Source organism: Mesoplodon mirus (assembly GCF_964341445.2).
Source record: "Mesoplodon mirus genome assembly, chromosome: 5".
In the NCBI taxonomy this organism is placed as follows: domain Eukaryota; kingdom Metazoa; phylum Chordata; class Mammalia; order Artiodactyla; family Ziphiidae; genus Mesoplodon; species Mesoplodon mirus.
In genome coordinates, this window is record NC_138980.1 from 122,391,392 (window position 1) to 122,403,575 (window position 12,184).

Genomic DNA, 12,184 nt, shown 5'->3' on the forward strand with positions numbered 1-12,184 from the left:
TTAAATATGCTGTTAAAAATCCGTAAGGGACAGTTAAGAAAATTATCAGACTGTAAGAGAAATGTGTGAGCTCGCCAAACAAGAATTTCTGTGTAGATTTTGTCTTTATCAAATGAAGTTAAAGGAACAAGTTATAGTTAAAGTTTGAATGGAAGAGCTTGCTATTGTTTTTCCACATCTGGTTGTTGCTGTTTACGTTCCTTTATTGAGCCTACGTCCTCATAAGCTTTTTGAACACTTCTGTTTCATGGTCAAGACAGGATCAGAGGCCATGGATACTGACAACTGATTTGTTTGTTTTCTTGGTTTTTTTCCAAGACTGTATCTACTGCCTCATCTTGATTTACAAGCAAAACCTAGAAAAACTACGAAAATAAGTGTTTTGTAGTTTATCTAGGAATAATACAGAAACTATTGCTGTTATTTTTGGTGAAGAAAATCAATTTTGTATAGTTTATTTCAACCTAAATAAAATGTGAATTTTGTTTAAAAAAATAGTAAGGTGAAAATAGCTTATCTTGGGGTGAAAACAGTGGGTTTTGATAGGGAAAATAGTTAATTCCTTGTTTATAAAGAATGATGGAGAAATATGTGTCTGGTTATGAGAAAGAAATAGGAATGTGGAGTTCTGTATTTCCCATCATCTTGTGCAGAATTTAGTTAAAACTTGTGCTTTTTAGCTTGTTCTGCTCTTGTTAGAAAGGAAGAGGTAAAGGCAAGGGAGTATTAGGGCTTTCAGGTGAATGCAGCTGCTTATACATGAAACCTGTGGTAGTATATAAGACCCATATCAAGCAAACCACAGACTTCGTTGGAAGAAGAATTTGTTGTATTTGATTATGTCCCTGTGTGGCGCTCAGGAGAATGTTTGATTGCATCGACTTTCTCTACGGCAGTTGTTGGAATATTAACCAAGTACATACTTTCTTACAAACCTATATAGCAAAGCTTGTTTTTCTGTTTTTGTCAGATAGAAGATAACTATTAGTGGAATACAAAATATGGTGGGAATTCCAAATTCACAAAAGGAAAAAAAGAAAACCAAAATGTAAAGTAAATAATAAATTTTTAAAAATTAAAATGAAAGAGTTAAAATCAAGAAGTAAGATGGAAGAGTAAAAATCAAATATATCCTACTCTGAATATGAGTGGATTGCATTCTCTCATTAGAAGACAGACTTCAAATTGGAATGAAAAACAAAAGCCAGATAGAGGCCAATTATAATTAAAACACCATAATCAAAGTGATAAAGGTTGAAAATAAGAAAGTAGGGAGAGAGACATTAAGTGAATATCAACAAGAATTTAAAATTAATTAAAGGCTTTTAACAGGATAAAATGGAACATTATAAAATGGGAAAAAAAGACCCAATTTACAAAGAAATTAAGAAACCTAAACCTATGTGCACAAAAAATATGGCAACCAAATAAATATGTAAATGAAAAATCTATTGGAAATGCAAGGAGACATAGATAAAATAGTTTTGGTGGGTGACTTTAATATGCTTGTCTCGAATTAGATATACCTCATAGATTTTTAAGTAAGATGTAGATGTAAGGACAGAGAAATTAAATAACAGAATCAATACTTGATATAGTAAATATAGCTAAAATCTTATACCACTTTTATGGATGTATCCTAGAACATTTACAAAAAATCATTTACTTAGACATAAAGTAAACTTAAAGCTTTTATATTTTTTAATCTTAAGCAATAACATAAGAATTAAATATTTTAAAATGGTACCAGAGCAGTTGTGAAGCAAGAAATACACTTTTAAATTAAAGTTTAAAGAAAAAAATACAGGCTTTCCAAAAAGCACAGAAAAAGAAAATACTTTAGTCAAAATGTGTGGGGCATGGCTAAAGCTGTAACTGTCACTATTTTTAAAGTAAAAAGACCAAAAATAAAAGAATTTGATATTTGTCCTGAGACATTAGAAAAATAACAGTGAAAGAAAGCATAGAAACCTAAGAGGGATCAGAGGTGATTGTGTAAAATGGAATACTAAATGAAGATAGTTGAAATTGATAAATACATCTTAAATGTGGTCCTTTGGAAGGATAATAAAGTAGAAAATCCCTCCTGATTCTGATAAGGTGGAGAGAAAGCAAAAGTAGACAAATTGGGACTGTGATATAGAAGAGATTAAAATAATTATAAGAAAATCTATATGCAGTTCTAGAGCAAAAAGACCTGAACTTTTGGAGAATGAAAAGGTGATGAGTTTTTACCATTAACGTACCTCAGGAAGCTGAAGTGCTTGAAGTGGGACAAGGAAGAAAGAAGCAAGATGGTTTGTGATGCATGACCCTAAAAATGGCCAGGGATTGGTGGCACAAGTTACTCCAGAAGACTGTGGTGAGGGGTGTAGCCAACAACAGCTTCAAATCAGAAGTGAATCCCCAGAATCGCTGCTCCAGTCAAGAGACCTATTCACAGAACAATGGCCATGTGGAAAAGAAAGTGGGCTTTATTAATCTGACCAAGCACTTGAGGACCTATAAATGTGGGCACCTGATTCTAACACGAAGCCTGAGAGCCTTAAATGAGACCTCTTTCTTACTGAATCTCTGCCTATCTGACCTAAATCCTAGACCTCCTGGATTTTAGAAAGAGCCAATCTGACCAGTGTCAGAGGACAAGAGTACACGATTGAGCATGTTTTCCCTCAGTACCTAAGCCACTTTATCAGGGCAAAATCCTGGGCTCATGTACCCTCTGGGAGGAGGAGGAACTGAGGTGACAGCTAGACCTCTTCCCACCGTGACCACCTTACTTATCCATAAAACCAGAGGTAAAAGGAAGTGGGAAAATGCCCCATGTGCATAAGTGTGGGAATAGGCAAGAAGATGGCCTAGATCTGCCCTGAAAAAAAAGGCTCGCTCTGGGGAAGCTGCAGGAGGCCTTAAGGGAGCCGTTGCACAGTGTGGCAAAAGAATAGGTGCAAAGGAATAAACTTTCATTTGATTAATGAGTAAATGAAACTCATTGATGTGAAATTGTTTGTCTCCATGATATATGTATCAGTCAGGAACCAGAACCAGTCTTCTTGCCTTGCTGGCCAGTATTCTTCCTAGAGTATAGCGTACTCATTGTCTCTGCCCAGTGCCCATGGCAAACTCTGGATCTAGACTTGGAGTTCCAGTCCTAGTTGTATCACTGACAAGCTGTGAGATGTTGGGCAAGTTTCTTATTTCCTTTGTGCCCCAGTTTCCTCATATATCAAGTGGGGATAATGGTAGAGTCTACTTCATAGGGCTTTTGTGATAACTGACTGAGAAAACAGGTAAAGTACTTAAAAACAATGCTGGTAAAACATGGTGGGAGCTCATTAGATGTTAGCTATGTAAGTTTTTAAAAAAGAGAACACAGATTTTATTGTATTCAAGACTTTGATTCCATTTGTTATGTAAGTGGCATAGTTGAAAATCTGAAAACTAAAATTTAAATTAATTCTGTATTTAAAATTCATTTATATTGAATAATTTATGTTGATAGGGCAGTCAACTGTCCTGATTGTGAATATATTTTATCCTTTGGAGTATCCTTCATTTGTAGTAAATACTGCTTTGGGAGCAAAGTTCTTCCAGAATGAAATGCACACTACCTGAGGATTGTTCTAAGAGGGTTTCACATTATCTTTAATGGGACAGGTGAAGGTTTCACATTATAAAAGAAGAGTTGAAAGATGTTATTTGGTAGACTACTGAGCAATACTGAAGTAGCGCCTTAGCCTTATGTACTCCGTGCCCAGGTACCTCATGAGCGCCTGCCATTTCACAAGTTAACTACACTTGCCCTGCCATCCCCACTTAATCCACACTCAGGTTTTCATGCATATTGAGTCCACATGCAGAATATTGAGTCTGATGTGCTGTTTGCATGCAGTTTGTTTAGATGTCTACTGATTTTGCCTTTGACAAATTTAAATAAATAAAATCGATGTTTTTGCAGGATTTACTTTACACTGTTGCATTGTGCAGTGAGCTGGTATTGTAACACAATAGCTTTTAAATTGAACTGCTTACAGAGTGATCTGTAAAATCTTTTAGATGTCTTTCTATAACTGTTGTGGTCAGCTAGGAAACATTATTTGTTTTTGCAGGCAAGTTAATGGGGTAAAATGGCAGTGGAAACTGCCTTCTGGTAGAAGGTTTAAAAAGTGCACTTAGGGCCTCCCTGGTGGCGCAGTGGTTGAGAGTCCGCCTGCCGATGCAGGGGATACGGGTTCGTGCCCCGGTCTGGGAGGATCCCATATGCCGCGGGGCGGCTGGGCCCGTGAGCCATGGCCGCTGGGCCTGCGCGTCCGGAGCCTGTGCTCCGCAACGGGAGAGGCCACAACAGTGAGAGGCCCGCATACCGCAAAAAAAAAAAAAAAAAAAAAAAGAAAAAAAAAAGTGCACTTAACCACTTGCTCAGGGCATTTAGAATAAAGAATCAGGCAAAGTCATTTACAATCCAGTTTGTCTTCAAAAATATTGAAAAAAAAAGTTCATAATGAAAGTATTATATGCATACATGTGTATTATTAGTTTGGCCTTAGTTCCGTGTTCCTGTTTGTTCTGTTTGAAAAGACCGTGGAGGACAAAAAGTGACTAATTTTCTTACTTGCTGTTTTTTCAGTTGCTTCAAATCTTTGAAAATAGTGGCCATGGATTCATAGTATCAGTGGTGTACAAATAAGAGTCTTATAACTTAATTGGGAGAGAAAGGCAGGGCTGAAATTTGAAATTCTTATTCTGATTCCAGCCAAATGCACAAAAACATTGGGTTTGTCAGTTTTCTAAGCTTTTTAATGTCATCATGGAAAGATTGGTATTAGTATATTTATAGTGATATTATTTCCTGTTGTGAAGAAGTTTTCTATGTTTGTGTGTGTGTGTGTGTGTGTGTTTTATTTATTTGGTTGTGTCGGGTCTTAGTTGCGGCAGGCGGGCTCCTTAGTTGCGGCTCGCGAGCTTCTTAGTTGCAGCAGGCAGGCTCCTTAGTTGCTGTTTTCTATGTTTTTAAAATAGAAATTTTCTTACTTAGTTCTGGACTCTCTGAATATGATCCTGGCCCCGCCCGCCCCCCCCGCCCCCTAGAGATTTTCATTGTGAGCCTTAGAACATACTGATTTTTAATTTTTTAAAGAGTTATATTTTAAATGTATGCATTATGAATGTTTAGAGTATTTAAATATTATTATTTTAATCTTGATATATTAATGAATAGGAATATAAACAATCTCTTAGACCTTTTGGGGGTTGTCTTTTTAATTGCAAAGAAGTAAATAAATAAATAAGTGTATAACCAGAGGAAAATTACTTAAAGTGGGGAATAGATGTGATATGTCATAGAATTCTAATTTTTATACTGGTAATTTATAATAAAATATTTAAGAAAAATAAATCTAGCATAACTGAAATCTGAAGTTGCCCATATATTCTTATTTAGACATACCTTTCATTATGGCAGGCAACTTGAATTGCTTTCTCCTGGAGAATTTAATGTACCACTCAATTATTGTTCTTTAGCCCAATTTAAAATAATAGATTGGGAGTAAAGTCTTAATGCAGTGTAACCTTCGGAACATTAGAAATAGCCTCTTTCTTTCCAGAAATCAGTATACAGTAAGGATATCAGTTTTATCATACTACGTGAATAGATCTGTAATAGCATTTAGTATTTTACTCAATACTTATACTTAGTACTTACACTTATTATGTAAGTATACTGATTTCTTCTCTCTTACTCAACGTATTCTAATATTAATTTAAAGATGATACTGTTATCACATTATTTGAAAATGTATACTTGACTTTAAAGTTTTCTGACGACCTCATTCTCCTTCTGGGGAAAGACTTAGCGGTGTCTTAATAATTTTATGTTATTTCTTGAAATGGAAATTTCTTGAAATGAAAACAGTTTTGAAGGAATTCAAGGTGGTATATATTGTGATAAAATTCTAGCTGTGCAAAGGTCCTCATTCTCACTTCCTTAACAGTTGTACTGTGTACAGCTGTGAAACTATAATGCAAACATTAGGACTTTATTTGAGGAATTAGAAAAGGACTTCGTAAAGAGTCTTCTCTCTTCTTGTGATGCTACCTCTTAATGATAGCCATTGGCTTTTTCATTTATTATTAAAAGCAAATTTTCTATACTAGGTGAAAATGTTCGCAGAAACTAATTTACATACCCCTTCAAATTCCTTTTGAAGGATATTGAAAGGGGGAGGATACAAATAAACAAATAGTAATAAAACTAATTTGCATGCTCTAAATAAAATGTTGGTCTTAATGGTGCTGGTGGAAGGTTTCCAATTTGTAACAAAGCATTTATTTTTAAGAAACAAATTATATGGAAATGTAGTTTATTGAAAATATATATAATGCCAAAATGCAGTATTGGACAGATTTATCTTATTCCCATTTCTATTGTTGATGACCAAATAATAGACCAGCATTCATGATTTTATAAGCAGGCCTTGATGATTTTGTCAGTTTTATTTATTTCCAGTGCTGCAGATATAGATACATAGAAGACAATAACAGTTTTGATTTGGAATCATAGTCTTTAATGGGTCTATTCCTTTTTCTGTATTGTCCATGGATTCTCAAAACGTGGTTTGCAGACTGCCTGTCTCCGGAATCATCTGTAATGCTTCATGAAGCATGGATTCCTGGACCCCATCACAGAACTACTGTCTTAGAACTGTTACCAAAACCCTACAGTTTTAGTCATAACCCTAGATGATTTTTATAGGCATCGAGGTTTGTGAACCAATGCCGTAGAGCAGAGGTCGGCGGACTTTTTCTGTAAATTGCTAGATAAGTAAATATTTTCAGCCTTATGGTCTTTGTTGCAACTACTCTTCTGCTATTATAGCACAGAAGCAGCATCAATGATAAATAAATGGGCATGGCCAGACAGATTTAGCCTAAGAATTGGTGGATCACTGTTAGAATCAAGATTCTAGACCAGTGTGAATCTTTTCTTAAGCATTATCTCTGAAATCAGTTTTAATCAGAATTTCTGGTAACTGAAGAAAATTCATAAATACAGGAGGACTTCCTGGATATACGTTAAATGAATTAATAGATGATAAAACCTTTATAATATTTAAAACCTTTTCTATGTTAATATTAAGGAGAGTATGATTATATTATTTGTAATATTTGTATATAATCTGCTTCTAATATTAGGTTCCTGTGGCTAGAGCAAGTATTCTTTGGCTAATTGGAGAGAACTGTGAACGAGTTCCTAAAATTGCCCCTGATGTTTTGAGGAAGACGGCTAAAAGCTTCACTGGTGAAGATGATCTGGTAAAACTGCAGATTTTAAATCTTGGAGCAAAACTGTATTTAACCAACTCCAAACAGGTAAGAGACTAATCCTTAGTCTACCTATGTGAAATCTACTTTCCTCTTTGCTCTGATACATTAGTCCGTCCGTTCAACAATTACCAGGTGCCTATTTCTTTTAAGGTTTTACTTTAGATGGTAGTGGTATAAAGAGATGAAATTCTGGTCTAGTAGAGGAGAAAAACATAAAAAAATGAAATAGTATGTGGTAAGTGCTATAATAGAAGTATTGTGATACAGTGGAACTCCAGAGGAGAAAGTTATTGAAAGTCTGAAATAGAAGGAGAGAGGTCAAAGTTTCATAAAGGATAAGACTCCTGACTAAGGGCTTGTAAGGAGTAGTTTACCATACAGAATAAGGAAAGAGGCGAGCAGGGGGTCAGAGTCATGAAACAGCTTGGTGCTTTCAGGAAACTTAAAGCTGAGTTTGGAAAGGTAGGCAAGGGTAAGACTTGGAGTGGCAAGTGCTATGGACTTTGTCCCCCATGTGAAGGGAAAACCGTTCAATATTTTTTAATAGTGGTGTAATTAACCAGATTTGCAGTTTAGAATATTCATTTTTTAAATCAGTTGACTTTGAGGAACTGTTGGTAAGAGGAATAGCCTCTATGTATAAAATACATAGAATCGGGCTTCCCTGGTGGCACAGTGGTTGGGAGTCCGCCTGCCGATGCAGGGGGCGCGGGTTCCTGTCCCAGTCTGGGAGGATCCTGCGTGCCATGGAGCGGCTGGGCCCGTGAGCCATGGCTGCTGGGCCTGCACATCCGGAGCCTGTGCTCCACAGCGGGAGAGGCCATGGCAGTGAGAGGCCAGCGTACTGCAAAAAAAAACAAACAAACATAGAATCACTGCTATATATTGGGGTTGGTCAAAAAGTTCATTTGGGTTTTTCCGTAAGATGTTGCAGAAAAACCTGAACAAACTTTTTGGCCAACCCAATATAAAATAGGGTCTTTCTCATTCTTCTTCCTTTGTCTGAATAGCTCTTCTCTACAGGTGGAGGACTTAATCTGGTCAGTGAGACTGGAAAAGGATTCTTGCTCATTTATACCTAGGACTCTTAGTAGACTTTATGCTCTGTGTCCTGTCTCTGTTTCTCCTTAATTTTTCTGACTGGGACTCTTACTTAGCCTCTGTGATTCCCCGCACCCAGTTCCCTCTCTCTGTCTCTGTTCTTGTCCCCCTCCTTCTCTAAAACTCTCTCTAGCTGGGTATCTCTTTGATAGCCTTTACACACGCACGCACTCCATCTACCGCAGTCTAATGTCTTTGTCATTCTCTCCCTCTTCCATCAGTGTTTGTGTCTCCTTTTTTGTATCTGCTGTGTATCTCTCTGTATGTGTCTCCCTCTCATTCTGCCTTCTCTCCCTACCCATAGATCACATTCTTTCTTTAGTAACCTGATATTGGCCATTCACAATTTTCAGGTTGACTCCTCAAATTCATATATTCATTCATATACTTTCAGATTGTCTTCATCCCTAATTGTGATGTGAGTTGTATTATTATAGCTTTTGCTAATTGGTGTACCAAACTTGTGAGCAAATAATTGCAGATATTTTGAGCATATTTCTATGATTTAGATTTTATCTTTACATTTTAAGTCAATCTTTGAAAGGAATCAGTTAATCATTTCCAAGTGCCATGTAGATTAATTCATGCAATGAGTTATTTTTAAAAAACTGAGTAAAAGAGAGGAAACCTATGTTTACTGTTGAGTTGCTTGTTTATTGATAAAAACACTGTTTTAGCCTGACACTCACTGTTATTACTAAATTCATGTCGTACTGTGAATGTCAACATAACACCTAGAATATTATGATTGTTATGGCTCTATCATAACAATGGTTTGGCTACTCTAAGTGAGCTTACAGATTATCATAAAAGAAAAGTAATACAAATTAGTATGTTAATCAAGACTGAAGTAGATATGTCTTACAAAACTAAATGAAGGTTCTTTCCCTGGCTCTCTTCTTTGTAGCTGTAAATAACCAATAATGGAATGTAGTACTGTGTGTTCAGAAATTGTAGAGTGTATTCCATATCTTTTTATTAAGTGAATCTGAAGATAACATAGATTGCACTCAGCTATTTTTTTTTTCTTGAATTCGGTTTTGGAACTCAGCTTCTGAAGTGTTGTATTGTGTATTTTAGAATGATACTTCAGGATAAGCACATAGACTTGACCACCAGCTGGTGAAAACATAGTTATGTTTAGAAAAAACAACTCATTGTTTTTAAATGATTAAATATAAAAATAGATGGACAAAGGTATCCTGTAGAGTTGTGTTCTGTTCTCCACTTTCTCATTTCTCAAGAAAAGGAGTTTGAGAGAATTCATAAATGAAAATTAACATCAAAGAATGATTTTTTTATGTACCATCAGCTTGACTGGGTTTTTAAATTGCATGATTCATAATCCCTTGGATGTGAGATGAGACTAAAATGATTGCTTTCACCTAAATGTAAAAAAATTATTTTCTATATGTGTTTATTTTAACCATCTTTAACACTGAACTAAGAAGACCAGGCCACAGAGTTCAGGGACTGGTTTGCCATGAAGTCCCAACATTTATTTGTAGGTCTGTTTTCCCTGTGGCCTAGATCTCTCAGTGAGCATTTTCAGATTTTTTATTGAAATATTTAGTTTTAGGGGATGGGTACATTGATTTTTATAAGATTTGGCACATTGTGTTCATTTGTATACCTAAGGAATGATTGAATAATAAGCTTCTTTAATATCGCAAATGTTTTTACCTGGTGTAAAGAAGAATTTGAAACTTAGTTAACAGTTTGCTGTTGGTATGGTTGAGCAGACTCCTACTGGACAACTATAAACTCGGGAAAAATACAAAAAGTAAACAACCTGCCTAAAGTCTCAAAAGAGTAAATAAAAGTGGGAAGATTCTGAAGGGAAATGGACACGTGAAAGAAGAGAGTGGCACAGAGTGAATTTCCCCACTTTTATGGCTCTTGTCCTGAGTTCAGGGTACAGTTGGCACTGTACACAGAAGCTGAAGCCCCAGAAGGAAACCCAGAGTCCTTCTGGTCTGAGGAAGTAGAGGACAGAGTTTAAGAAAACTATGGGGAATTCCCTGGCGGTCCAGTGGTTAGGACTCTGCTCTTTCACTACCGAGGGCCCCGGTTCAATCCCTGGTCGGGGAACTAAGATCCCACAAGCCGCTTGGTGAGGCCAACAACAAAAAAAGAAATCTACTACCAAAGATATTAAAAAGTTAAGGAAGAATTCTAGAAAGGAGAGAGCCAGTGTGGGGAGCCTCAAAATCTGTGAATAGGGCTTCCCTGGTGGCACAGTGGTTGAGAGTCCTCCTGCCGATGCAGGGGACACGGGTTCATGCCCTGGTCCGGGAAGATCCCACATGCCACAGAGCGGCTGGGCCCGTGAGCCATGGCCGCTGGGTCTGCGCGTCCGGAGCCTGTGCTCCGCAACGGGAGATGCCACAGCGGTGAGAGGCCCGCGTACCGCAAAAAAAAAAAAAAAAAATCTGTGAATACTTTTGCTCAGGTCTCTGGCTCACACCTGAACCACACATATGCATGGTGGATTCAGAACAGCACAGTTAATAATAAAGGAACTGAACTGGAATTTGAACAGCACTGAAACAGACAAAGTTTGTACTTTGAACCCAACCTAGAGTATAGCAACATCCAGGGTCTCTACAATATAACATTCATAATGTCCAAGATAAATCCAAAATTACTCAATATAAGAACTAGAACAGGGAGTTATTGTTTAACAGGTATAGAATTTCAATTTGTGAAGATATAAACATTTCTGGAGATTAATGGTGGTAATGGTTGTATAACACTGAACTACACACTTAAAAATGGTTGCAGTGGTAAATTTTATGTTTATTTTTACCACAATAATGAAGAAGACCAGGAAAATGTGATCAGTATAAAAACAAACAAACAAAAAAACAAAAACCAGAAACCGACTTCTAGATGACCCAGATGTGGAAATTTGCAAGCAAAATTTTGAAGCAGCTTTTGTAAATGGTTGATGACATAGAGGAAAATGTATTCACAATAGATGAAAAGATAACTCTCAGCAGAGAAATAAAAACTATAAAAAATAATAAAATGGAAGTTGTAGAATTGAAAAATACAGTACCCAAAAATCAACATTTTGTCTGTCTTTAGCATTACATATTCTTTGATATTTTAATTTTTTTCAGTATGGAGATATAAAGCTGTTCATATAGTTTTTTTAAAACTCTGTTGCCTTATGATTAAGACTCTGTAGATGAACTTCTTCTGTAAGCTTCTTTAATTTTCTGACTCTGAGCTCTTTCAGATGGAAGTTTAGAAAGCAGTTTAACTGTATGTGATGCCTGCCATAGAACTATTTAATGTCAATTACTGGGAGGCAGGTGGTGATTCAGAGTACAGGCTCTAATGTTAGACTGTCTGACTTCAAATCATGTTTTGCCACTTACTAGGTACATGATTTTAGACAGGTTATACAATACAACCTACCTAATCTAATTTCTAATCTGTAAAGTGGAAGTTATAATCATATAGTCAGTTATTTATAATGCAACATATATGTTCCTAAAAATTATTGTGCTTTACAGAAACACACAATTAACAACCACAGGGATTATTGCAAAAGTGAAACCAGAGGCACAACACTCAAAAAATTCATTGGTGACACATAAAAAGAAAAAAAAAAACAACAGTAAAAACAAGAGAATAGTTTTACACATGTTAAATGGTTAAGAGATACATAAATACTACAATGAATCTAGTTTTTTACTTTTAGAAGGACCTGACTTGTGGAAACGGGTGTTTTAAAGGTTGTACTTATGAG

The 12,184-nt window shown here is 36.1% G+C and overlaps 1 protein-coding gene across 2 annotated transcripts in view; it reads left to right on the top strand.

Annotated features, from left to right (window-relative positions):
- AP3B1 (adaptor related protein complex 3 subunit beta 1) overlaps positions 1–12,184 on the top strand; it is a 263,029-nt gene that overhangs the window by 132,122 nt on the left and 118,723 nt on the right. For both annotated transcript variants that reach the window (XM_082621919.1, XM_082621920.1), the window contains one exon: positions 7,192–7,368. In XM_082621919.1, the coding sequence (XP_082478045.1) occupies positions 7,192–7,368 (177 nt within the window). The remainder of the gene's footprint in view (positions 1–7,191; positions 7,369–12,184) is intronic.